This window comes from Talpa europaea (assembly GCF_964194135.1).
Source record: "Talpa europaea genome assembly, chromosome: 1".
In the NCBI taxonomy this organism is placed as follows: Eukaryota; Metazoa; Chordata; class Mammalia; order Eulipotyphla; family Talpidae; genus Talpa; species Talpa europaea.
Window position 1 is genome coordinate 2836744 of NC_140073.1, and position 25696 is coordinate 2862439.

At 64.8% G+C, this 25696-nt stretch overlaps 4 protein-coding genes across 4 annotated transcripts; 3 read left to right on the forward strand and 1 right to left on the reverse strand.

Moving 5' to 3' along the window:
* Nucleotides 1-1181: 1181 nt before the first annotated feature.
* Nucleotides 1182-8005, forward strand: TBX10 (T-box transcription factor 10; the record flags this gene model as incomplete). Its single annotated transcript, XM_084252065.1, has 10 exons — nucleotides 1182-1225; nucleotides 2951-3017; nucleotides 4639-4780; nucleotides 4833-5100; nucleotides 5170-5271; nucleotides 5643-5814; nucleotides 6428-6583; nucleotides 6862-6929; nucleotides 7085-7179; nucleotides 7604-8005. The coding sequence occupies 10 exons, from the start codon at nucleotides 1182-1184 to the stop codon at nucleotides 7891-7893; spliced, it is 1404 nt and encodes a 467-aa protein (XP_084108191.1). The 3' UTR covers nucleotides 7894-8005.
* Nucleotides 8006-9081: 1076 nt separating this feature from the next.
* Nucleotides 9082-10580, forward strand: NUDT8 (nudix hydrolase 8; the record flags this gene model as incomplete). Its single annotated transcript, XM_084245605.1, has 4 exons — nucleotides 9082-9275; nucleotides 9630-9762; nucleotides 10145-10222; nucleotides 10322-10580. The coding sequence occupies 4 exons, from the start codon at nucleotides 9082-9084 to the stop codon at nucleotides 10547-10549; spliced, it is 633 nt and encodes a 210-aa protein (XP_084101731.1). The 3' UTR covers nucleotides 10550-10580.
* Nucleotides 10581-12938: 2358 nt separating this feature from the next.
* Nucleotides 12939-16226, forward strand: LOC311175010 (double C2-like domain-containing protein gamma; the record flags this gene model as incomplete). Its single annotated transcript, XM_084239860.1, has 10 exons — nucleotides 12939-13191; nucleotides 13329-13408; nucleotides 13490-13561; nucleotides 13695-13804; nucleotides 13881-14016; nucleotides 14097-14150; nucleotides 15323-15480; nucleotides 15554-15635; nucleotides 15808-15904; nucleotides 15977-16226. The coding sequence occupies 10 exons, from the start codon at nucleotides 12939-12941 to the stop codon at nucleotides 16105-16107; spliced, it is 1173 nt and encodes a 390-aa protein (XP_084095986.1). The 3' UTR covers nucleotides 16108-16226.
* Nucleotides 16227-16588: 362 nt separating this feature from the next.
* NDUFV1 (NADH:ubiquinone oxidoreductase core subunit V1) lies at nucleotides 16589-21643 on the reverse strand (the record flags this gene model as incomplete). The annotated part of the gene is made up of 11 exons (XM_084252076.1): nucleotides 16589-16800; nucleotides 16915-17060; nucleotides 17285-17366; nucleotides 17523-17689; nucleotides 17854-18066; nucleotides 18480-18669; nucleotides 19367-19550; nucleotides 20256-20426; nucleotides 20500-20616; nucleotides 21290-21294; nucleotides 21572-21643. 11 exons carry the CDS (start codon nucleotides 21641-21643, stop codon nucleotides 16714-16716), a joined length of 1434 nt encoding a protein of 477 aa, XP_084108202.1. The 3' UTR covers nucleotides 16589-16713.
* Between the last annotated feature and the right edge of the window lie 4053 nt (nucleotides 21644-25696).

A 25696-nucleotide genomic window follows, 5' to 3' on the forward strand; every position in this document is an offset into this window, starting at 1 on the left:
CCCACCCCCAGGCCAGGCCTGGGCCAGGGTCTGCTCCACAACCTCTGTCCCGACTCTTCGCAGGACCGAGACTTCTGGCCTCTAGGGCCCGGCGCGCCCATCTTCCAGATGTTCAGCCGCGAGGACGTGTTAAAGGAGGGGGTGCCCATGGTGCACCCTGTGTTCATCAAGGAGGCCGCCTACTACGAGAAGGGCATCGCCTTCATCCAGACCAAGAAGCTCTTGTTCTCCGTGCCCTCCATGCCCACCCTGCCCACGCTGGACCCCGCCCCGGGTCCCTCACCCCATCCCTAGCCCCACCACCATAGCTGCCCGGCCTCAGCCTCCCATCTGAACAGGTCCTGAGGCCCAACCTGAGCCCAGCGATGCCCCTGTACCCCTGCTGTCTGCCATGTTCCTTCCCATGCCCCCACTCGGTGCCTGCTCACTTCTATGAAGTGGAAGCTGCCAGGGCCGGCTCCTGCTCTCCATCTGCGCGGCCCCTCCCTGTGACCTCAGGCGTGGCCTCCGACACGGCGTGTGATAGCGCCAGGGTGGCGTCCCTGTGCCCACCTCGTCCATCAGCACCCAAGGGCAGACACCAGGGTCTGGGGAAACTGTCCTGGGGCCAGAAGAGGGACGTTCCGAGGAAACACCCCCTGGGAGGCATCCCGACCCCCCTTGTCCCTGGGGCCAGAGACTCGGTCTGGGAGAGAAGTGGGTGTCCACACCTGTGCAAGGAGGTGTGGTGTCCACACGTGGGCCCCTGCACCTCAGCACCTTGGCTGTTCTGCAGGGAAGGGAGTGTGGCCGGCACCAAGCCTACCCGGCATCCAGGTGTGCCTGGGGGGTGAGCCAGCTTCACAAGGCTCTCCCCACCCAGAGCAGCCCGTCTAGGTGCTAAGGAAGGGCACTGGGCAGTCCTACCTGGGGGGCCTCCCCTCTGCCTGCCCCCCAGGCCGCCCACATCACCATCAGGGTGGGGGAGGCAGTGGTGGGGGCCCTGCTGCTGGGCCCCCAGTCCTGAGCCTGTGCTCCCTGCCAGGGCACCGAGGCAACTAGGCAGGCAGGGCAGAGCCTCATGCGCCCCAGCCCCCCAGCCGGCAGAGTGGAGGTGCTGGCCCACCGGGGGACCAGGGCTGAGAGCCCAGCGTGCTGGCCCCGCCTCTTGCCCAGCCCAGCCCATCCATCTCCCCGCGGCCATGGCTGCCACACGCCTCCTGCTATTGAGCACCGAGATGAGAAGGTGTGAAGGATCTGGGGGCGCCAGGGACAGGCTGGCAGGCAAGACAGATGAGGGGGCAGGGGGCCAGTCGGCGCCTCGGGCAGGAGAGGCAGACCGGCCACGCGGGGCTGCGCAGGGAGGCGCACCTGTGTGTGTGGTGTGTGCGTGAGGGGCCTGGGAGCCTGCCTGTCGGTGCACACGAGTGCAGAGCCAGCGGCGTGAGCAAGGGTGTGCTGGCGTTGCCCATTGCACAGACCAAGGCGTGTGCAAGTGCACGCACACAGGCACAGGTGCACTGAGCTGGACAAGCACTGGCGAGTCCCTCCATCGCCCCCACCCCGTGGGTCCCGAGATGGGGTGGCTCGCAGGACCCCCGAGAATCTCCCCCACGGCACAGAGACCCCGCCCTTGGTCTGCACCGCCCGGGCGGGCGCCGTCCTCCTCCTGGACTGCACGCGGGTCTGGGCCAGGCTCCCCGCGGGCTCCTTCCCACCTGGGCAGGCAGGGATACGGGCACGGGGTGCCGCACTGGTGGGCGTCCAGAGCTCAAGGGAGGAGGGTTCTGGCCCGGCTCTGGGCTCTGGGGGAGTCTGGGGGGGCCCTGCGGGTCACACACCAGAGAAGCGGCCCTTCCAATGCCCCACGCCTCCGTGTCTCCAGCACGACCCCGCCCCCGACACCCCTGGAGCCTGACTCTGGAGGCCAGCTGTCCTTGGGAACCCCACCTGAGCATGCCTGGCCCCCCTGAGGTGGCCTCATCTCGGGCGTGGCCCTGGGCTAGCTGTGAAGTTGGCCCCCAGAGGGTCTCGTCAGTTAACCCGCCTGGACCAAATGGCCAAGCGCTGTCAGAGGAGCGTGGCCGCCCGGGGGTCCGGCCCTCTGCCTGTCTCACCAGTGACCTGGTGGCCGCTGAGGGCCCCGCCCTGGACGGCAGGGGCAGCCTGGAGAAGGTGCCTGGCCAGGCTGGGGAGGACGGTCCCCAGAGGCCTCTTGCCTGGACCCCCTCCCTTGCTAGGGGGATTGTGTGGGTACCCCAGGGTGGGTGCGGGCTGCTGCTCCCCAGGCTGGGCCGGCCCCCGCAGGCAGAGGAGGCGGCGCAGGGAGTTCAGCTGGGAGGACGGAGGGTCTCCGGGCACCGGCCTGCCTCGCGTGGCTCTTTGGGCCAAGCGGACAGGAGGGCCCCCGCTTCCTGCGCCCAGCCGGGGGATTCGCTCCTGCGGGACCAACTGCCGCCCCACATTTCCACTCAGACTTCCAAGCGAGTCCACACCAGCCGCCCTCAGCCTGGCCAGGCCCCGGCCCGGTGAGAGGACACCCCCTCTGCCCTTCAGTCACCATCCCCCCAGGCCCCTCGGCCAGCCAGGCCGGGGCCCCTGTGGACCACCCTGCCCTGCCCGGGCCGGCCATTGATCAGGAACGGCTGGGGGGCTCTGAACTGGGGAGGGAGGGAGCCAGGCGAGGGCCGGGAGGGGGAGGAGGCTCGGCAACGTCAGCACCACCCCCCTGCCTCATCGCACAGCCTCGCCTGGAGCGGGACCACCCAGCAGTGGCCTCGCCAGCCCGCCTGAGTCGGAGAAAGGCGCCCGCACGCCGAGGGTCCTGCCTGCAGAGAGCAGGTGCTGGCCCCGGGGGGACCAGGACCTGGGCGGCGGGAGCGGAGGGCGGCCTGCCCACGCCCAGGCTCCGGGAGTGCCCGCGTGAATGGAGCCCGAGGCCAGGAGTGGCTGAGCACCCCTCCTGTGGCAGGGCCCGGGTGGCACCCCCAGCTGAGCGGAACTTCCAGCAACCGGACATCGGGGTGTCCCCATGGCAGGTAGGGTTCGGGCATCGCAGGCACCCTTTGGGGGTGGGGGCTCCGGCCCAGGGTCAGCGGGTAGGACAGGGCGGGGACAGGGGCTGGGGACCCAAGGAAAGGGGGGCGGGGGCCCCCATGCTGGAGCCTCAGGTTCCACACTTCAAGTACAAGAATTGGGGTGCTGACAGGCAGGGGGACACAGCCACTTCCCCGAGGGAAAGGCTTATCAGCTGCGAGTGCCCCGGGCCCGTCCCTCCCCTCTTACCCAAGTAGCAAGGTGGGGAGCTGGACACGAAGCCTCAGCTCCCCCCAGCCCTGAGTCCTCGCCCGCGGGAAACTCCCACCTGGTGCCTGTGCGAGCGGCTGGCCTGGGGCAGACAGGCCCCTCCCTGAGAGGCTCGGCGCGCTGGCCGGGATGGCCGGGGTGGGCCGCGGGAGGCGTGGGCGCCGGAGAGCTGCCTACGGCTACCCTGGACCCCAGGACGCCTGAGCTGGCCCCTCGGGACTGGTCACTGTGGGCCGGGGGGCTGCTTCTCCAGGTGACAGACCTGCCCCGGGGCCCTCCGACGGCCTGGTCCCAGGTGCTGGGGCCATCTCCCTTCGCGCCCTCTGGGGGCCTGTGCACCCCCCTCACCGCAGAGCCCCCAGGGATCTGGTGAGCTGCCGCCTCTCACCGGTGGCACTGGGGGCTGCTAAGACGGGGCCTCGGGCCTGGGCCCCACGCCCCCGGGGCTACAGTGGGCGGCCCTGCCTCGGTAGCACCTTCGGTCTCCCTCCCCCAAGCCGCCCCCAGCACCCGGCTGTCTGTCCGTCCATCCGCCCCACACCGAAGTCCGTCCCTGCCCCGGAGGCTTCCCGCGGCCCTCGCCGCTCCCGTGGTTGCTACAAACTCACAGTCTGTTCTTCGGGGTTTTTTCTTTCAACTTAAAAGCCCCTCACTGTGGGGAAACATACATCCGGCCATGTTGCCGCTTTTCTGGGTCCCGGCCGCGGCATCCCGCACCTTCCCGCACCTTCCTGCACCTTCCCGCACCTTCCCGCCAGCCTCCCCGGGGCTTTGTGCGGAAGTGGGCTTGCTGGGTCACCGGGAGTCTGTGCCCTGGGCTCCGACTTCCCTGCCCTCACTGACACGTGCCATTTCTGGGGATCGTCCTTGGCAGCAGCCTCCCTCGTGGGGGTGAAGCTGTGCTGGGTAGCGTGGCGGTTTTTTATTAGAAGGGGCGGGTGGCAACGCTTCTGGCCAAGGCCGGGCTGCAGGCCAAGAGGGGCGGCCAGAACAGAGAGATGTGGGGGCGCCTTCTGGAGGAAGGACCAGGGCAGGTTCTCGACGTCAGAGATGGAAAAGAGTAACTGGTGGTGATGGGGGCGCCTCTCGGCTCAGCTCTGCGGCACCAGGCCCTGGGGCCTCCCGGGAGCCCCCAACCCCACCCTCACACACACCGTCGTCCATACCGGAGTTGGTTAGGACAGGCCTACCGTGTGCCAGGCCCCATGTGTGTCCTGGTGGCGCCTCACACCAGCCCCGAGGCAGGAATAAGAAACCCTGTGACAGATGTGGAAACCAAGGCTCCAGAAGTGAATAAAAATTGCTCAAAGATTCCCTGGGAGAAAGCAGAGCTCTGGCCCTGGCCACCGGCAGCTTGCTGGGGAAAAGACTCAGGAGCATTCACTTCAGGTGATGCTGATGTGGGGGCGCTGTGGGAACGCAAGCCTGGCAGTCAGGGAGGGCTTCGTGGAGGAAGAGGCACCTAGGAGCAGCCTGAAGGATGAGGGCCGGCAGGGTGAGGAGCAGGTGTGACTGAGGCGAGCAGGAGCTCCTCCCCTCTCCTCCAGGCTTCCTCTCCGCTGGCCGAGGGGTGCTTGCCCCCTCAGAGGCCTATGCCCTGCCGGTGACCTGCTCCAGCTGGGAGCCCCGCCTGGGCTCGTCCTTCTCATCAGGCCCTGCTGCCGGATCCCCAGGGCCACACGCCATGGCCGAGCCCACTGGGCAGGGTCCCAAGAACCCATGCGTGTCCGGCGTGACAGTCCAGCTGGAGATGAAGGGCCTGTGGGAGGAATTCAACCAGCTGGGCACAGAGATGATCGTCACCAAGGCCGGCAGGTAGCAGCGGCCGGGGTGGGCTGGGGCCAGGCTGCAGCTGCCTCGAGAGTCTAACACCCCCTCCCGCAGGAGGATGTTCCCCAACTTCCAGGTGAAGATCCTGGGCATGGACACGCTGGCCGACTACGCCCTGCTCATGGACTTCGTGCCGCTGGACAACAAGAGATACAGGTCCGGGCGGCGATGGGCTGGGGCAGGGCCCAGGCAGGAAGTGGCCGGGACCCGAGCTCCCGGGAGGGAAGGGTCGGTCTGAGCCGGGACAGGGTGGTGTCTCCTGGGGCAGCCAGGAGAATCCCGAGGGAAGAAGGTGCCCAGCTCGGGGCAGTGGTTGGAGAGGGCGGCGGGCCAGCCTGGGCAGTGGTGTGGCCGAGCAGGAGGGCAGCACAGCCCAGGGCTGGGCCGCGTCCCCCGAGCGCTGGTTCCCGGCGCACAGGGCCAGGCGGCATCCGGCCTCCCTCGGGCCAGGCCGGGCTTAGGTGCAGGCCGCAGAGGGGGGCAGTGAGTGCAGACGGGGCGCCCTGGCTCCCTGCTCTGCTCCCCAGGTACGCCTTCCACAGCTCGGCCTGGCTGGTGGCGGGCAAGGCAGACCCGGCCCCGCCCGGCCGCGTGCACTTCCACCCCGACTCGCCCGCCAAGGGCGCGCAGTGGATGCGCCAGATCGTGTCCTTCGACAAGCTCAAGCTGACCAACAACCTGCTGGACGACAACGGCCACGTGAGGCCCGGGGCACAGCGGGAGGGGCCGGCAGCAGGGGCGGGGCCGGTGGCGAGGAAGCCTGGAGCCAGGCGACCAGAACTACGGTGGCGGTGGCGGTGGCGGTGGCGATGGCCTCGGGGCCCTCGCCCCTGCCGGCCCCCCGCCCGATGGGTGGGGGCCCGGGTTGTGGCTGCAGCCGGGTGGAGGGAGCGGCAAGGGCACAGGCCTGGGGCTGGAGAAGGCCGAGCGCGTGGGGCGGTGCAGGGTGCAGGGAGGCTGCTGGGCGGCCGGCGAGGGGTGAGGGGCGAGGCGGGTGAGCTGGAGCTGACACGAGGCGGCTGCTGTGTGAAGAATGGAGAAAGGGGCAGGGGGCAGGTGGGGGCAGCGGAGGAATCACAGCCCAAGGACGACGGTGAGGGGGGAGAGGCGGTCAGGTTCTGGAGAGTTCTGAAGGGGAGTCCGAGGCGGGTGTGGGTGTGAAAGGCGGAGCAGCGAGGCGCCTGGATGCACCGGGGCCTGCGGCAGAACTGCACCCCCTCGGTTTCAAGGCCTGCACCGGAGGGGCGGAGGGGCGGCCTCCCCGCCGGGGGCGAAGGGTTCGCTGCCCCTCCCCACCCCCTGTGCCCCACAGATCATTCTCAACTCCATGCACCGCTACCAGCCCCGCTTCCACGTGGTCTTCGTGGACCCGCGCAAGGACAGCGAGCGCTACGCCCAGGAGAACTTCAAGTCCTTCATCTTCTCAGAGACCCAGTTCACGGCCGTGACCGCCTACCAGAACCACCGGGTGCGTGGGCGGGGGCGCGAGGCCTGGAGCCCTCTCCTGGGGCGAGCGTGAGGCCCGAGGCTCCTGCCCCCGCGTGCACACGGGCCTCCGCTCTCCTCCCCTTCCTGGGACGCGGGCGTCTCTGCCCTCGCCTACGAGCTCCGTGGTTCCGGGGCTGGGGCCCAGGGAGCCAGGGCCTGCAGGTCGGGGGTCCAGGGAGGCCAGAGTGGCCGAGTCAGGGGACCCACAGCCTTGTGCTGGCTCAGAGCTGGCCCATAACTACACCTTCTCCCCTGCAGATCACCCAGCTGAAAATCGCCAGCAACCCCTTTGCTAAGGGCTTTAGGGAAAGTGACCCGGATTCCTGGTACTGCCCCGACAGCTCTGCCCAGCTGCCCTAACCACACCGCACCCCCGTTCCCCGAGGCCCCAGCTCCTGACTTGCCCCAGGCTCCCACTGCCTGATTCTCACCATGACCCTCAGGCCTGGGTCCTTCCCCTTGACCCCAGGCCCATTTTCAGGGCTGTGTCTCCGCGCCCGCTGCTCAGCATCTCTGCCCGGAGTCGTGGCAGCCTCAGTCCGGGCCTGCTGAAGGGCTCCACCGAGCAGGACAAAGGTCAGCTTCCAGGCACAGGGGTCCAGCCCTGCACAGTGGGCAGAAAGCGAGGGGACAGGCCACAGACACTTCAGGAAGGAGCTTTGACATGCTCAGGGAGCCCCCTGGGCACCCATGTGAACAGAGAGAAGCCAGAAGTTTCTAAGACAATGTGTGGGGGGGAACCAAGGCAGAGAACAGGACCGGGCGTGTCAGGTGGGCTTCCTGGAGGAGGTGGTTCCTAAGCCAGGCCTTGGGGGACTGGGAAGGGTTTGCACAGAGGGAGAAGGTGGGTATAAAATTCCAGGTAGAGAGAAGAACAGAGCAAAGGCAGAGTGGGGGGGCGACTGGAACAGGGGAGCAGGGAAGAGGAGAGGGCAGGCCAGGGTGAGGGCTGAGGACGTGAGGGAGGTCTGGGGTCCACTCAGACCATTTCCTTCCTCACACCCCAACAAAGGTCCAGGCTCCACCTCCAGGACCCCTCTCCGGCTCCACCATCAGCTGCTGGCCCCCCCTGAGGCTCTGCTGGCTCCCGTCACCTGCCGGCCCCTCACCTACCAGGACCTGTACCCCGGAACCTCAGGCCCCCTCAGGGTCCCAAGGGCCCGACCAACACCTTACCCCCTCCCCAATATTCAGGCTGACAGGGATCAGGGGGGCCTCGCCCTCCCGGCTGGGCTGGGGCTCCTGTCCCCTACCACCGTGTGCCTGGGGCGCAGCCAGGAGCCTCAGTGACTGCAGCCCAGCGGACAGAGCCCTCTCCCCTGGGCCCCACCCCTAGCCCCCCTCTGCGGGGTCCCTGTGCTCCTCAGAGTCGTCGCAGGTGGAAGGTGCCTCCCCAGAGCCATCGCCAGGCTGGAACTGTGCTCTGAGGGACCAGCCCCCCACCTCCAGGCCTGCCCCCTCTGCCTTGGGGGACACCCCTCCAAACCTGCTTGATCTGCCCCTGGCCCCTCATTAAACCATTGTCACGGGTGGTCCACGCGCTTCTGTCCTCGGAGGTGGTGGCGAGGGTCTGAGGGCGCCGGGACCCCAGCGTCTAGCTGCGGGGAGGCTGCGCCGCGCCGACCGGCCAGAACCCGCCCGCGGCAAAGCCGGGGCCGCCCCTCCGCCCGGGCGAGGAGCCGGGACGGCGCCGGCGGCGGGTCCGCGGAACCTGACGGGCCGCGCCGCGGGCCCAGCGCGGGTGGGGAGGAGTTTGAGGGCCCCGGGAAGTGTATCTAAGCCAGCGCCCCCGGGAGACGCGGCCGGGGGCGCGGGGGCAGGACGGAGCGGGGCGCGGCGGGGGGGGCCGGGAGCGGCGGGGCCGGCGTCGGGCCGTGGGACCCCGCTGCGGGCGGCCCGCGCACCCCCAGGAGAGAGCAGGGAGGGCGCCCCGGGGACCCCCACGGCCGGCTCTGCACGTCCCGGGGCGCGTCCTGCGGGGCCCTCAGGAGAGGGACCGACAGACGCGGGCGCAGGCACGTAGCGCCCCGCGGGGCTCCAACAGCCCGACGCCCCGAGTCCCGGAGCCAGCGGCCAGAGGGGCGGGGCTCGGCCGCGCCCCCGGCCCCGCCCCCGGCCCCGCCCAGGACCGCCCCTCCCGCCGGAACCCCGGCCCGTCCCCACGCTTCCGGCCCGCCCCTGCCGCTCGCGGAGAGGCCGCTGCTCCGCGCCGCCACGCCCTGGCCCCGCCCCACCCCTATAGCCCCGCCCACCCTCCTGCCCACGCCCCACCCATGGCCACGCCCCGCCCGCCCTGCCCGCATGGCCCCGCCCCGCCCGCGTGGCCACGCCCCATTCGCCGAGGCCCCGCCCCGGCCGCGCCGGCGCCCTCGGGAGCCCCCGGGCGGGGCGGGGCGTCCGGGCCGACTCCCGCCGCGGCCCCGCCCCTGCCCTCGGCGTCCCGCGGCGCCCTGGGTGTCCCGGCGCGCCCGGCCGGACATGCCGGCGGACTTCCTGTCGGCGGAGAGCGAGCGGCGCTGCCGCCGGCTGCTGGCGGGGGCCACGGCCCGGCTCCGCGCGCGGCCCGCGGCGGCCGCGGTGCTCGTGCCGCTGTGCTCGGTGCGCGGGGTCCCGGCGCTGCTCTACACGCTGCGCTCGCGCCGCCTGCGGGGCCGGCACCGCGGCGAGGTCAGGTACGCGGGGAGCGCGGCCCCGCGGGCCCCCGGGCCGGCCGCGTCTCCCCGGGCGGCGCGCGCCCTCTGGCGGCCACAGCGGGAGACGCGGCCCCGCCGCAGAACGCGGGGGCTCCCGGAGCGCCCCGGCGGGCGTGGGGACCCCTGGGGTCAGCGTCCTAGGGGGGCGGGGCCTCCATACGCAGAATTTGGGTGCCTCTCCCCCGGACTGCGCCGCCCAGGACGGTAGACTGAGCCTGGAGCAGCCACGAGAGGCCCGAGGGGCAGAGGCGGCCGGGCTGGGGGCCTCTGCAGCAGCCCCGCCTGCCCGCCCGGTGCCCCCCGCGGCCCGAGGCCTAGACTCCCGCCGTTCAGTTTCCCAGGCGGCAAATGCGACCCCACAGACCAGGACGTGGTGCACACCGCCCTGCGGGAGACCCGCGAGGAGCTGGGCCTGACGGTACCCGAGGAGCAGGTGTGGGGCCTCCTGCGGCCTCTGCACGACAAGGTGAGCCCCAGGCGCCGGCCACCTGCCTGGGCCTCCTCCCGCCCCCCACAGCTGGGCGAGGAGGCCGGGCTGCTGTCCTCCCCTGTCACAGGGGACACTGAGGCTCAGGTCGGTGTGCTGAGGGCTGAAGAAGGCCGCTCAGAGTGGAGCGGGATGGAACGACAAGCTTTTAGGGCCGTGGAAGTAGGGGAACATCGTCCTCGGTGCAGGAACAGCCGGAATGGCCCAGTGCGCTTGGCAGCGGGGTTAGTCGGTGTGGCTGGTGTGAGCCCAAGGCGGGAGCCATGGGGCTGCCTTGGCTCTTCTTGCCAAAGGCCTCTGGGTGGCAAGCTAGGGTCTTCCTCGCAGCCTCCCCTGAACACCTGCCCTCCTCTCACCCCAGCGAAAGGCCACCGTGGTGCCAGTGCTGGCTGGTGTGGGCCAACTGGATCCCCAGAGCCTAAGGCCCAACCCCAGTGAGGTGAGCAGGGGAGCAGGGACGCTGGGGGGGCAGGGTGTCCCCGTGGAGGAGGCACAGCGGCCAGTCCCTGTCTACCCTCTTGCTGCTTCCTGCCCACAGGTGGACGAGGTGTTTGTGCTGCCCCTGGCCCATCTGCTGCAGGCCCAGAACCAGGGCTACACACACTTCTGCAAGGGTGGCCACTTCGAGTATACAATGCCTGTCTTCCTGCACGGGCCACACCGTGTCTGGGGGCTCACGGCTATCATCACAGAGTTCACCCTGCAGCTGCTGGCACCTGACACCTACCAGCCCCGCCTGGCCAGCCCCAAGCTGCTCAAGGGCTGAGGGCCTGGCCCTCGCCTGCTCTTGCCTCTGTCCTGCAGGCCGGCTGCACTCCAGGACGGAATAAAGAGGTTGTACTGACTCTGGAGCAACTGTCTTCTGTACCGGGACCCTGACCACGGGCAGGCCCCACTGGACAGCTGGCTTCTGGCTGGGGCGCCTCTGTCCAATCACAGTTACCCACAGCAGCAGGCACTCCCTGTGTGCCAGATTCTCAGTGCCGTGTGGGGGCTGGTCATGACCCTGGCTGCGGGAGGCCAGGGCTCAGGGAGCATAAACACCTTGCAGGGGTCACTGGAAGCTGGGATTTAACCACATCCTTTGACTCCAGAGCCCCAGCTCTTAGCCCCTGCGCCGCACAGGTCCTCCCACCGGCGTGCCTGGCTGCCCGAGCGGGCGGCTGCCATCTGCAGGCATCCTGCACGTTACTGCAAGTCCCAAGAGGCTGAGCAGCCCCCAGGCAGCAGCTAGATGCTGCCCTCCCTTCTGCAGGGAAGCGGGGTTCAATTCAGAGGAGACCTTGTGCTGCGTGGGGACAGCTGATGACATTCTCCGCCACCAGTGAAGACGCGAGTCCAAATGAATTTGCACTGGGGCGAGGCCGGGGAGCGCCGTCGAGAGCCTCTGCCTTCCACTCGCCCAGCCCAAGCCCTCACGATGAACAAGGGCCCAAAAAGTAGTGCGCAGTTGTGTTTTCGCTTTTACAGACGAATAAGTTAGCGCTGGAAACAAGCTGCCCTGGTAGCAGGGAACACGCGCACCAGCCAGTGCATCCTCAGGGAAGGGGAGGCCGTCCTGGGAAGAGGTTCTGCTTGCAGCACTCCCAGCGTTCTGGAACTCTGCATGCAGAGTGGACAGGTGTTCTCCAACACTCCACCTCCCTGCAGGACAGCAGGCTCCCGGCAGCCTGGGACCGGGTCACGCGGATAATCATGGCACGGCGCGTGAGCTCACCACAGGTAACAGTGGCGTTAAGATACCACTTGTGGAGACCAAGGTTCTGTGGGAGAGTTGAGGGGTTGGGTGATCTGGGAAGGCTTCATGGCAGCTGTTACTCAGGGTGACAGAAAACCACCCACTGCCCGACTGTGCCAAGAGGAATGGTGAGTACAGACTCCTGAAGCAGCGAGCTTCGGGCGTAGCTGCATCCAGCAACTTGGGGGCTCTGAACTCTGGCTGTGGACTGGCCTTGCGCTCAGGACCACGTCTGCGGGGCATGCCGCAGGGCAGAGGGTGCTCCAGGTTGAGGCTGGCACAGCACTAGTGCCAATCCACAGAAAACAGTCGCTCTTCCCGGGCCAGTCTAACCAGAATTGCACTTCACCCACCTGCCTGGGGTCACATCGCCTTCCCTGCCTGCCACCCCTGAAGCCTGCCTGCTGGAGCTGGAAGCATTGGTTGGCAGGGCATGGGGCACAGGCCTGGGGAGAAGGGTGAACTTCCTCGGCTGAGAGTAGGGAAAGGGCGGCCCCAGAGGACCCCTGGGGGACACGGAAGGGAAGGCTGAGCAGGTGACAATGGCCCAGTTCCTCGAGTGACCTGGAAATCTAAGGGAGCAGGAGCAGGCCGGCTCCAAGGGCAGGGGGCGGAAGGGGCCACAAGGCCCGCAGCTGGGGCTTTGGAGAAAGCCAAGAGTGATGTGGAGACGGAGGGGGGAGCCGCCCCCGCAGGGGCAGAGAGGTGCCAGGGGTTGCGCCTCGTGATGGCTGGCATTTCTTTCCCGGCCGGGAGAGGGGAGGGGTGAAGTCATCGACCCCGCTTGAGGACGCTGAGCTGGCTCCCGGAAGGGGACCGGGTGCAGGCGCCCCCCACCCACACGCCTCTCACCTTCCCCTGCACCCCCTCCACACCTCCCAGTCACCCACACACCCCGCCCTCGGCCCCTCACACCCCTGGTGCCACCTCTGGCCGTCCAGCGTCCTCACCTGGGAGCAGGGCCACATGACACGGTAAAAATAGCTCCCCGATGGCGTGTGAAGAGGGTGGGGAGGGAGGCTGGGCCCTGCTCGGGAAGGGACCCTTGGGTGAGGGCAGGAGGTGTGGCTTGGGAGCCCCCCCCATGCCCCCTCAGATGAGCGGCCCCTCCTGCCTGCCGTGCCCTCCCCAGCAGTCCCCAGAGGCCCCACCGGTCTAGCTCTGGTCCTCACAGGGTCGCCTCAGTCAGGCTCCTGGCCCCGGCGCGGCAGCACCAGCAGCGAGCCGGGCGGGGTGAGGAGCCCCGGGCCTGCCTGCTGCCCGCCGGGCCCCTCCGGGCTGGGGGGTCCCCACCTGCCTTGACCCTGTGCTGTGTCCCCAGGGATGCCTCTTCACCTGGACGCGGGGCTCGCCTGCAGCCCCCTCATCTCCGGCCCTCGGGGGCTCCCCTGAGCCCCGGCCTCATGTCCGAGCCCCCATGGCGGGCAGGGCGGCGGGGGGCTGGCGGCAGCCCCCGCGCGTGAGCATGCAGGAGCACATGGCCATCGACGTGAGCCCGGGCCCCATCCGGCCCATCCGCCTCATCTCCGACTACTTCCCGCGCTTCTACCCCTTCGCCGAGCCCGCCCTGCGAGCCCTGGACGGCCGCCCCGCCGCGGCCCCCGCCGGCCGCCCCGCAGCCCCGCCGCAGCCCGACCCGGAGGAGCCGGAGGGAGACTCGGACGACAGCAGTGAGTGGGCAAGGAAGGGCCGGCCGGGGCGGGTCTGGGGCCACCCGGGCCTCCCGCGGGGGAGGGCAGGGCCGTGAAGGGGGTGCAGAGCTGGGAGCGCCCCGCGGCCACCTGCCTCCTGCCCCGCCCCGCCCTAGCCGCCCTGGGCACCCTGGAGTTCACGCTGCTCTTCGACGCGGACAACAGCGCCCTGCACTGCACTGCGCACCGCGCCAAGGTGAGGGGGGCCGCGGGCGGGGGGCTGGCTCTGGGCCGGGGCCGGGGTGCGGGCCGCCCCACACCCCACGTCTGTTCCCAGGGCCTCAAGCCGCCAGCCTCGGGCTCCGTGGACACCTACGTCAAAGCCAATCTGCTGCCGGGGGCCAGCAAGGTAGGGGCGACGGGGCCTGCTGCGGCCGCGGGGTCCACCCCGGCCCCGCCTGGGGACCAGCAGGGAGTCCCACTGCCGGGCCGGGGGCCACTCCGGAGCCGGCCCCGCATGCCCCGCCCCCGCCCGCCCCCAGGCCAGCCAACTCCGGACGCGCACGGTCCGCGGCACCAGGGGCCCGGTGTGGGAGGAGACGCTCACCTACCACGGCTTCACCCGCCAGGACGCCGGGCGCAAGACCCTGCGGTGAGGGTGGGCCGGGCCGGGGCGGGCGCGGGCAGAGGGCGCGGGCGGGGCCGGGTCTGACGCGGGCAGCCACCAGGCTGTGCGTGTGCGAGGACCCGAGGCTGCGCCGACGGCGGAGGGCGCCTCCCCTGGGGGAGCTGCGGGTGCCCCTGAGGAAGCTGGTGCCCAACCGAGCCCGCAGCTTCGACGTGTGCCTGGAGAAGCGGCGGCTGGTGAGTGTGGGTGGCTGCGGGGCACTGCCCTTGCGGGGGCAGCGCGGGATCTGGGCTGTGACCACGCTCTGCTCTTCCAGACGAAGAGGCCCAAGAGCCTGGACGCAGCTCGCGGCATGTCCCTGTACGAGGAGGTGGGTCAGACGGGGACGGAGCAGGCCGGGCGCCCTGGGCCACGTGGGCCAGGCAGGGGAGCAGGGGATGGCGGGACTGAGGCCCCTCTCGTGGGCCCTTGGGCCCCGTAGCCCGGGGACTGCCGTGCCCGCGCAGGGTGGGTGCCGTCCCCGCTAGGACCGCCCAGAGGAGCCACTTGGCTCTGGGACCGGCAAGCAGAGCCCTCAGACCGGACACGGGCCAGCCCGAGGCTGAGGCCGGAACTTGACCGTGGTCCGAGCTCAGAGGGCGGGTCAAGGTGGAGAACAGCGGGGTGGGGCTCCCTGGCCGCTGGTGGGGAGACTGTGGATGCGACCCCCCCGGCTCGGGGCCCTTCCAGGAAGCAGTGAAGGCAACTGCGGTGGGTCACCCATGGGACCAAAGCAGCGCTGCCACCCAGCAGGGACAAGGCCCCCCACCTCTGGGATCCCAGGGCCGGCTGCTGCTCCCCTACCCCCCGGTGGAGCCACAAGTCACTGCAGCTGCCCATTAGCCGAGCCAGGCGGGCAGCGACGGGAAGCGGGGCCACGTTTGGGCGCCCACTTCGGCAGAGCCCACGCACAGCAGAGGCGCAGCCATGCCACGGTGCAGCCGGTGCCCGGAGGGCTTCCGTACTGGGGTGCGCTTCGGGCAAGTCAAACCCTATGTGGAGGCGGGAGAAGCACCCTCTTCCCGAGCGCATGCCCAAGCTCTTCTGGAGCACCCGGAAAGGACAAAGGACAGTCAGGTCCCCGGGGCAGCGGGGGGTGAAGGGGGCGGGTTCGTAGCTGAAGGGAGCTGTGGGCCCCAGGTGGGGACCAGCTCTGGAGTGACCTGGGGCTTGCCCCCAGCAGGGCCAGGATGGGCACCTGGTGGGGCCGCCGGGGAGTGCCCAGCACACCTGCCCGGTCGGCCTCAGTCCCGCCCTCCCCCCAAGCAGGGTGCATGAAGGTGCACGGAACACCAGCTCCGGCCCCCGCAAGCCCCCCCTCTTCTCAGGCCCCAGAGGGGAACAGCTGATAGGACGTTCCCGTCCAGGACCCCAGGCAGCGGCTTTCTGGAAACTGAACTATAGAATGAAATTGTTGGCTGACTTGGCAGCCAGTCCGAATCCCGACACGGCTGGGCGGGCAGGCTTTGGGCGGCACAGGGCTGACCCCCGCGCCCCCTGCAGGAGGAAGTGGAGGCTGAGGTGGCCGGGGAGGAGCGGGGGCGCATCCTGCTCTCCCTGTGCTACAGCTCCCAGCGGGGCGGCCTGCTGGTGGGCGTGCTGCGCTGTGCCCACCTCGCCCCCATGGACGCCAACGGCTACTCTGACCCCTTCGTCCGCCTGTGAGTGTGAGCAGCGGCGGGCAGGTGGGCCCCCCTCTCCAGGGTCACCTCTCACTTGCCCCATCCTCCCCAGCTTCCTGCATCCAAACATGGGAAAGAAATCTAAATACAAGACCAGCGTCCGGAAGAAGACCCTGAACCCCGAGTTCAATGAGGTAGGCCCGGGCTGGGCAGCAGCAGTTCCAGCTGCGCTAAGGTGGGCACAGGTCCTGCCTGTCTGAAAGTGTGGGCGCAGCTCACCCGAGCTACTCGCTGGCTGAGCCTCTTTGTGAAGCTGTGGGGACCCGGGGCCACCTCCTTTCTGCCTTTCTCACCCCTGCCCTGCAGGAGTTCTTCTACGCAGGCGCGAGGGAGGAGCTGGCCCAGAAGACGCTGCTGGTGTCCGTGTGGGACTATGACCTAGGAACTGCCGACGACTTCATTGGTTAGGTGGGAACTTGGGGGAGGGAGGCCCCGATGGGCTCCCATGATTCGTGACCCATGTCCCCCAACCCAGGTGGGGTGCAGCTGAGTAGCCAGGCCAGTGGGGAGCGGCAGAGGCACTGGCGTGAGTGCCTGGGCCGCAGCGACCGGCGGCTGGAGCTGTGGCACCTGCTGGACGGAGTGCCCCTCCAGCTCAGCGACTAGCAGGAGCACCGCCTGACCTTGACCTCCCACCCCCCCATAACTGACCCACCCCATCCGCAGAGTTGGGAGCACTGGGGGCTGCCCCAGCACCGTGCCTAGTCCTAGTCCTCCCTTCCCACCTTTCAAGCTCACCCCACCGCCAACTCACAAATAAACATCTCCTCCAACCAGCCCAGCCAGCCTGTTCTTTCTCTGGCGCAAGCGCACACCCTCCTCTGCCCGCCACCTTCCAGGGCAGACTGGGCCCTGTTCTTTCTCCCACCTCCAGAGGCTGGCACTGGGCCAGGTACAGGTCGGGACCCCAGGTCACTGCTGTCCCCTCCTGCGTAGCACGGGAGAAGCGGCCCTCCCGACTCTGCTTCCTGTGCTGGGGGACGGGCGTTCAGGGTGGTCGAGGAAGGTCGCTGGCCCACAGGAGAGCAGGTGTGGAGTCAGGACATGACCTTGAGCTGACCTGGCCTCCAATCTGTCTAGAGACAGGCGTCCGTGAGTGATGGGCTGCCGGCGGCAGGGCGAAGGGCAAGGCCACAGAGAAGCTGCAAAGGGGAGAGTGGGCTGCACCAGCTTTATTATCCAGCCGTCTGGCGGGAGGCGGCCGAGCCTGGCTCAGGAGGCAGCCTGCCTGGCCTGGTGCTGCTGGGCAAACTGCTGCATCCGTTCCTCCAACTCCGGCCGGAAGTGGCGGATCAGGCCCTGGAGTGACAGATTCGGTGGAAAGTGGGTGGGAAGTCCCCCACCGTCTCATTGTCCTGGGCTGCAGCACCCTCCCACCCCGCACTGAGTGCCAGGCAGCAGGGCAACGGGTACCTGCACGGGCCAGGCGGCCCCGTCACCCAGGGCACAGATGGTGTGGCCCTCTATCTGCTTGCTGATCTCCCACAGGGAGTCGATCTCTGCCGGCCGGGCATCCCCCCTCACGAAGCGAGCCATCACCTTGTTCATCCAGTCCACACCTGCAGCAAGGCAGCGAGAGAGGGGCCTGCTGGTCTCCCCCTGCCAGGAGCTGGGGGGCAATCTGGAGGGGTGCAGGTTGCAGGCAGGGTGGGGGGGCTAAGAAAAGCCAGTGGAGGCCAGAGGTAGTAGCTGTTGATCCGAGGTCCAGAGCCCACCCCTCTGGAGAGCTGCGCCCGACCCTGGCATGGGCCAACCACAGAGGGCCCCCCACCCCAGGGCTCACCCTCTCGGCATGGGGTGCACTGGCCACAGCTCTCGTGTTTGTAGAACTCGATGAGGCGGGCGATGGCTTTCACGATATCCGTCTAGGGCGACAGGGCTAGTGAGCAGGCCAGCGCCTGAGTCTCAGCACCTCCCCCCAAAGCGTTCTGCAGAGCAGCCTGCCCCCCAAGAGCTGGCCAAGTTCTCACAGAAGCCGGGGAAAGTGCTACCAGCAGGTGGGGGGCCTGGGTCAGCCTCACCGAACGGTCCATGACGATCACCGCGGCTGTGCCCAGGCCCGTCTGCGCCTGCACCAGCGAGTCGAAGTCCATCAGCACCGTTTCACACACCGACTTGGGGATCAATGGGGTGGAAGAGCCGCCGGGGATCACAGCAAGGAGGTTATCCCAGCCGCCTATGACGCCCCCTGGGGCCCCAATCCATCCCCCAAAGAATAGGGATGGTCAGGCCCGGGACCAGCACACCTGCCAAGTCCAAGCCCAGGCTGCCAGCCCCCGCCCAGCTGCGGCTCCCGAGATGCCCACACCAGCTCTGCAGACACCGCGGCCCACCCGGCTGGCCCAGCCTCACCCGCGTGCTTCTCGATGAGCTCCTTCAGCGGCACCGACATCTCCTCCTCCACGGTGCAGGGGTGGTTGACGTGGCCGGAGATGTTGAAGAGCTTGGTGCCCGAGTTGCGCTCACGGCCAAAGCTGGCAAACCAGGCACCCCCACGGCGGCAGATGGTGGGGGACACAGACACGGTCTCCACATTGGCCACTGTTGTGGGGCAGCCGAACACTCCTGGGGGGCAATGCACAGAGACCGGCAGCTGCCAGGGGGGCAGGGGCAGTTTGGGGTGGGCTTCCGGACAGGGGGGTCTGTCCTAGGGCCCTGCTCCTGGGGCAGAGTTCCCCCTTTCCCGCTGAAACCCCGAACTGCAGCAGGAGCTGCATCACTGTTCACCACTTGCCTCTCGAGCCTGGAGACTCGGAGGGACCCGGCTGGCTGACGTGGGGGCTGAGCGGAAGGAAGGACTGCAGGTGGCCCCGGGGAGCCTCCACGTTGCTACCAGCCTGCTCTCGGGCTTGCCTCCCCCCCCCCCCCCCCCGGTCCAGAAGGAACTCAGGGATCCCCTGAGGATGCTCCCTGGGAACCTCACACAGACAGACCCAGATCCCACAGGCCACAGAAGGCCCAGGCCAGGCCAGGCTCACCTACATCAGCAGGAAAAGGCGGCTTCAGGCGGGGCTTGCCCTGCTTGCCCTCGATGGACTCGATGAGCGCCGTCTCCTCCCCACAGATGTACGCCCCGGCCCCGCGCACCACAAACACGTCAAAGTCATAGCCAGAGCCGCAGGCGTTCTTGCCGATCAGACCAGCCTCGTAGGCCTCTCGGATGGCCACCTGCGGGACCGGATGTGAGGACACCGTCCCCGAGCACCCAGGGGCCCCGGGAAGCCGGCACGAGGGGGGCGGTGAGGGACGGGAGGGCAAGTCCAGTGAGCCCATCATCACATCCAGGGAGAACAGAACACTCGGGAAAGAGCGATGCCTTTCACAGCGCGCGTGGGCGTTACTGACATTTAATAGTTCTCAAGTATATGTATTTTTTTAAAAGGAAAACTACCAAAATAAAGTGAATTTTAGCAAGTAGCTTCCTAGGCGGATCTGTGGTGTGTGCTTTTCTGGCTTTAGGCCGGGCAAGTGCTGCTTCTGCAGGAAAGGAAGAGACTAGAGGTTTAAGGTGTAAGAACACCTGCGCGTGGCGCCACGCTGTGCCAAGCACCACTCCGGGTGCTGCCCTGAACCCCTCGTGGCTGCTGTGCAGGAGCCAAATGGCCCTGGGCCTCTCACCACCTGGAAATCACTGAAGGCACCCCAAGGCCTTCTGCAGAGAAAATGCCCGAGTGTGAACTCCCCAGCTGACCTCTCTGCTGGAGCGCTGGAAGGGCTCCCAAGTTGAGGCTCTGGGACATACGGGCCAGAGGCGGCTCTGGGGTCAAGTCCCATTCACGACCCGTGAGACCCCAGGCGGAACAGGCGCTAAGTCTAGGAACGCCTGCGCCGGCGCGCCAGCAGTGAGGGCACCCCGCCGACGCACCTGCAGGTTGGAGGCCTCGTTGTAGAACTCCCCGCGGATGTAGATATAGGCGGCACGGGCGCCCATGGCCCGGCCCCCCACCAGGCAGCCTTCTACCAGCTTGTGGGGATCGTGGCGCATGATCTCCCGGTCTTTGCAGGTACCTGGCTCCCCCTCGTCCGCATTCACCACCAGATACTTGGGCCTGTGGGGATACAGGCAGGCAGGCAATGGGGCCACCAGGACTGGGGCTTCAAGCACATGCCACCTCCGCGCCACCCAGGGGAGCCTCAAGGATGGCTCCTCTCGCTGCCGGCCCCGCTACACCCGCCCCCAGCACGCTCCCAGGGCTCTGCTGGCGCTTCGCCAGTGGCGGGGAGCTCACTGCCTATTACATCCTCGGGTGGCAGTGGCCACAGAAAAGCTCTTTGTCATGCTCAGTCCAAATGGGTCTCCTGTACTTCCTGAGAGTCCAAATTCTGCTCCTGGTCACAAAGAGACTTCCTGAACCCTGACTGCAGCTCTGAGGCCAAAAAGAGGTAAAGTTGTCGACATTTATCATTTGCTTGTGCCAACCAAAACATTCAGGCTGAAAGCCGTACAAATGATATTTCTTTAACTCCTGCACAACATCCACTTATAAAAAAGAAAACTGAGATTCAGAGGCCAGGAGGTCACTCAGGGCTATATGATCAGAAGGCAGAGCCAGGGACTGATCCATTAACTCAGAACCTTGTGTTGAATCTGCTGCACCTCAAGTGTCCTCTGAGAAAAATAAGAGAACTGAGTCCCATCTACTTAGGCTCTGCTAAAGTTTCCCTCCTTCATTCACTCTTAGTTTCCAAGGCAACGGCCCAAATGCCAGGTAAGCCCCAGGTCCACAACGCCGCCTCTGCCTCCTTGCACACACCTGCCATCAGAGGGCTTATTCATGAAGCTCCACTTGAGCCCAGTGGGAAAGCCAGCACCTCCGCGACCCCGCAAGCCTGATGCCTTGACTTCCCCCAGGATCCAGTCAGGCCCCTTCAGCAGGATCTCCTTTGTCTTGTACCAGTCACCTCGACTCCGAGCGCCTTTCAGCCTGGACAGAGCGGAGAAGGCAGTGAAGAGGAGGCCCTTCCCCAGAACTCACCAGGCTAACAGCACCGTCTTACCTCCAGTCATGGCGGCCATACAGGTTGGTGAAGATCCGGTCTTCATCCTTCAGAGAGCCAAATGAGGTTTTCTTGGGTGCTGCCTGGGGACACAGCGGGTCAGGAGGTTGAGCAGAGCTGCGAAGCCATGAGAGGCCAGGTCAAAAGCCACAGGCTCTTGGGTACCCGATTAGAAGGGCTAGGGTGGGGAGACAATAGGGGCCTAAACCTCAGAACTCACAGCACTGTTCCTTTCATCACCTCTCAGTAAGGACTTCCTGTCTAGCAGGCACTAGGTGAAGTATTTTACACCCTACTCCATACTTATAACACGGACACAGAAAGGGTTGCCCCTACCTCACAGAGGAGTAAACTGAGGCTCAGAGAAAATGCGTGGAATAGCACACAACCTACAGCAGCTGATGAAACTTGAGCTCAGGTGTGTTCCTCGCCAAAGCTCGCATCTGCACCAAGCACTGCGCCTGGTGTGATGAGGTGTGTCCACTTGCTTTTCGAGTGTCCTTGCTGAACCAGAACCTGGTCAACTGAGGGCTTTATATGACTGGCTCTGTTGGTGGCAAAAACCATTTACTGACGGGAAAGAGACGCCTCACTAGGGATCGGACACAAAGATGGTGGAGGGAGGCCCACGCGCGATAACACTATGAGGAGAATCGCGGATCTGGCTCCAGGACTCCCAGCCACTTAAAAGTCACCACTGGAGCAGAGCGCTGGCCCCAGAATTGGGAGGCGCACATCCCTCGGCGGTTCTGCCTCTGTAATGTGAGGCAATGACCCCTTCACGCCCTACAAGACCTGGCAAGGAAGGCATGAAACAAGGCGCCTTGCCTCCTGCAAAATTTTCCGGGCAGCCAAGCAAGGGAAGCCAAGGAGCCCCGAGGGCTGGGAGGAGTCAGCCTCTGGTGGAGACCCACTTCCCCGACGCCCTCGGGGGAGCGGCAACCTTCCCGGCAGGCTGGGAGGTGCGGAGGGCTCTCCAGAGGCACTAAAGACCCAAGGGACGGCGCGCGCCGGGGCCCCGCGCCAGACCCGGCCCGCGAACACCCCTGGCCCGAGCCAGGCCGGCCCTCACCGTGCCGCTGCTGAAGCGCACAGACACCCGCGCGGGGAGCGGCCCGCCGAGCAGCCGCCGTGCTGCCAGCATCGCGGGGGCCAGCCCGGTCACCTCCCCTTGTCACCTTCACGGCCCCGAGGCAGAGAAACCGGAGCGACAGAGTCGGCGGCGGCGCACAGGAAGAACGTCACGCGCCTCGGCGCCCAGGCCTCCCTGCACCTCTCCCGCCTTACCGGCCCCGCCTCCTGGGTAGGGAGGCGTGGCCGGACGTGGCCTGCTGGCGCTTAGCCTGCTGGGAGTTGTAGTCCCGTTGGCTTTGGGCCCGCCTTCTTTTCTCCTTGGGGTTGGTTCTTACTCCCTTCCTCGCTCACTCAGCTTTCTCGCGGTCATGCCAGAACCCCACAGCCATTCAGCCCCTAAGCTGCCGAGTGGTAGACCTGAACTGGCGCCCAGGCCTCCCTCCCTCCCCAGAATGTCCTCCCAGCCCCCACCAAACCTACAAGTCAACTGACACACGGCTGACGGTCACTGTGGAATGCCAGCGGGGTGCCCTAAAGGGGTGCCAAGAGCCCCAGCACCTTGTCTGAGGTCTTGCACATGGGTGAATAAGGAGGGCAGTGCCAGGGGGGTGGGGGTGGGGGGGCGGGAGGGGAGGGATTGGGGTCAAAATGGGGGGGTTGCAATTGTATGGGGAATATAAAAATAAAAATTATTATTAAAAAAATAAATAAATAAAAAGAATAATCAGACATTAAAAAAAAAAAAGGAGGGCAGTGCCAGCCCCAGTGCCCAGCAGTCCTGGCTCCCAGCCCCAGAACCACCCCCCATCTCCACCCCCCATCTCCACCCCCCAACACGAGCTGGGAAAGATTGCCCAGACAGAGCTGGGGATTACACAGCTAATCCTGGGCTCAGATCCCTGAGTTCACCCATGCCTCCCGCTGGTGTGGGAAAAGGGGGCCAGATGGAGCCAGAATGGAGTCCTTCCCCACCCTGCTCTAACTGGGTCACAGGAATGCAAGGTTGAGGGGAGACACAGCCTGGGACTGGGAGACAGGGGAGAGGTGGGGCAGGGATCTGTTCATCTGTGCCAGGCTCTGTACAAACACTTGCCGCATGTCATCTCCTCCACCCACCCACGACCCTGGGCGTAATGGTGAGACCCTGTTTTCAGAAGAGGACAGAGGGTGTCAGCAACACTGAGCACCCTCAGGACAAAACCCAAGGCCCTGGGCCTGGCATTCAAGGTCCGGTGCCAACCTTCCCAGCTCCTGCTAGGAGCACTCTGCTCACGCAAGCTGGGTTTGCACCAGAGGATGGTTCTTCTTCCCTTTCCTCCTCCTCCTCATGGGCCCTTTGATGCCCCTTCCGGGAGAAGCTGGCTTCACCACCTCACACAACAATGTTTTGAGCAACTGTGGCTACAGGTCCAGGTTGATACAGCATAATTGGATTTTCTTTCTTCTCTGCCCCCAGCTCCGCAGAGCTTCTCAATATTGCTCAGTATCGTCACCTAATTTTATATTTAGAAAATGAAATATAAATCAATGGCTTTCCTTTGTTGGAAATTTAAGAAACACAGAAAAACAAAAAGAAAATAGTAACATGTTTTCACCATCATCACAATCCTCACTATCAATTTTTTTTTCTTTATTCTTTTTTTTTTTTGTTTTTTTTGTGGGACCCTCCCCGGTGGCTGGGGATCGAATTGGCGCTGCAAAGGCTGCGGGCAGCCACGCAACCCAGCGATCAACCGCTGTGCCACCAGGGGAGGCCCTCATTTTTTTTTTAATGTTTTTTCCTTCATTGTTTTTCTGTAGTTTTTTCTTGCTCTATTCTGTTGTTTCCTGCTTGTTTCCATTCTTTTTTCTAGTTGATTTTAAAACATTTCACAGTAGCATATGAATATACAGAGCCTTTAAAATTTAAATCTTTACAGACCAAAATCTCTCCTCCCAGAGTCAAATGCGATACTGTCTTTCATTCCTTAAAAATGTACCTTTACTTGCACATAGACCTGCACGGAAAACTGCGTGGTGCTTTCCATGTGGAGTACCAGGGCATCGTGTTGCAGAGCACTTCTTCACCTTGCTTTTTTTCATTCAGCATCATGGTTTTGCAATTAGTCCTTGTGGATGCAAATAGATTTAGAAACATGACTGTACAGGTGACACCCAAGCTTCAAGATTACAGACCAAGCTTCCACCACTTACTGCCTGTGTGATTTTATGGTCTGTGTCTCAATTTCCTCTAGGGGAAATTAGGGTACCCTAGAAGAGCACCTGTTAGGATTGATAAAAGGAAATGAGGTGCTTGTAAGTGCTCAGAGCTGCACCTGACCTTCCGGGAGGGCTGGGAACGCCCAAAGAATGTTTGACCAAAAACCAGTTGCACTAGGTTATTGATGAATTTGGAGATCTACCACACTTACATAATTTTGAATCCCTCCCACATGTAATATCACTTCTCACTTTTTCAGCTCGTTTCAGTCCTTTGTTAAACACTGAGAATTTTTAAAGAAGTTTTGCACATTTTTAACAGAGTTTGAGGCACGTGTGTGGCTTTGTAATCTCTGCTGCAATGACAGCGCTCTTTGGCTATTGTTTGTAACGGAGCTCCCTCCATTTGCCTTTATTGGTTTTGTGTCTCAACCCCTTGATGAACTTGTCCATTGACGCTTTTTAATTTTCAATGCTCATGATCACGTTGCTAAGAAAGTGAGTCCAGTATCTCCTTTCCAATATCAGGTGTCTAATTCCTTATTGCACCGGCCAAGAGCCTCAGATTAAGGTAGAATAGTGGAGAGAGTAGCCAGCTTCCTTATATGAGGAAGCTGGTTTAATGGGAATTAATAGTAAAATTTCCAGACCTACTTGCTAGAATGTTTGTTCCTCTTTTTCATTTCATATACCTTTAGGTTTCCTTAGCTGAGCTGTTTTCCACTGGCTACTCAGGAACAGTTTCTGCCAGTGCACTTCTTACTAGTTCTCTCCTATTTATAGTAGTTGCTCATGAAAATAAAGACAGAGTAACTGCAGAAAAGGCCTGCTGACGCAGTGCCAGAGGAGACGGAGTCCTCCACATCTTTTCAGAGGGAGCTGGAGAAACAGCCCCCAGAGCTTTGACCCTAGTCTCTCTCTCCACCCCTTGGTGCTACCACCTAGCAAGGTCTTCTTTCCCACCGACCCTTCTTTTGTGTGTTTCATGAATCCCGCTGTTACGCCATTTCCCAGAGAAATCAGGCAGCACTCAGAGAGGTGGAGAGAGAGAAATTTATTTGTCACACCGCCAGGCTTAGTGGGATAGCTCCCGAAAGTCTGAGTCCCGAATTGTGGGAATGGTAAGGTTTTATTTTATTTTTTTTAATATTTATTTTATATTTATTTATACAAGCACTGGGTACAGTCAGAAGCGCGGGAGGGTGAGAGAATTCACCAGAGCCAGAGCGGGGAGCAGAGCAGGCAGAAGGACCGAAGGACACTGCTGAGGGGAGCAGCGGGCGGCAGGAGAGGTCTGCGCGCCATGCGGGACCCTCCTCTGGTGGCCGGGGAGCAGCCGGGGATCGAACCGGCGCTGCAGAGGCTGCGGGCAGCTTCGCAACCCAGCGCTCAACTGCTGCGCCACTGGGGAGGCCCAGAATCCCCTTTTTTACTTCTGTGTGGCTAAGATTTTAATTTCTTCCTTCTCTGGTTTTGATGTATTTGAGGACAGGGCAAATTTCAGGTTGCATTCTACCTTGAACTGGAATTATGAATTTTCTCCCCAAATTTAAACTTAATCAGTCGTGACAGGTGGGGACGGAGCAGGACAAGGCAAGCACACTGGGAAAGCAGCACAATCAGCAAAGCATCTGGCCCACCCCCCAGCCCACTCTGCAGCCAAGTCAAGTCGCAGGGGCCCCCTGTGGCTCACACAGTCCTAAAGCACTGGGCACCATCTGTGTCTCCTCCAGGGAGGAAGTGTGAGGTCTCCGGCTCTAGGGCAGCCCCTCAGCAGCCCCTCATTCAGACATAGCAAGTATCAGTATCCGGAGTGTCCCCATGTTGGTCCTCTGTCCCCAAGTCATTCCTTGGGGTCCTGCCTGCCTGCCCTTTGTCCCTTAACATGAAAGCTCTAGTCTCTTCTTTTTTCTCCCATGTAGTC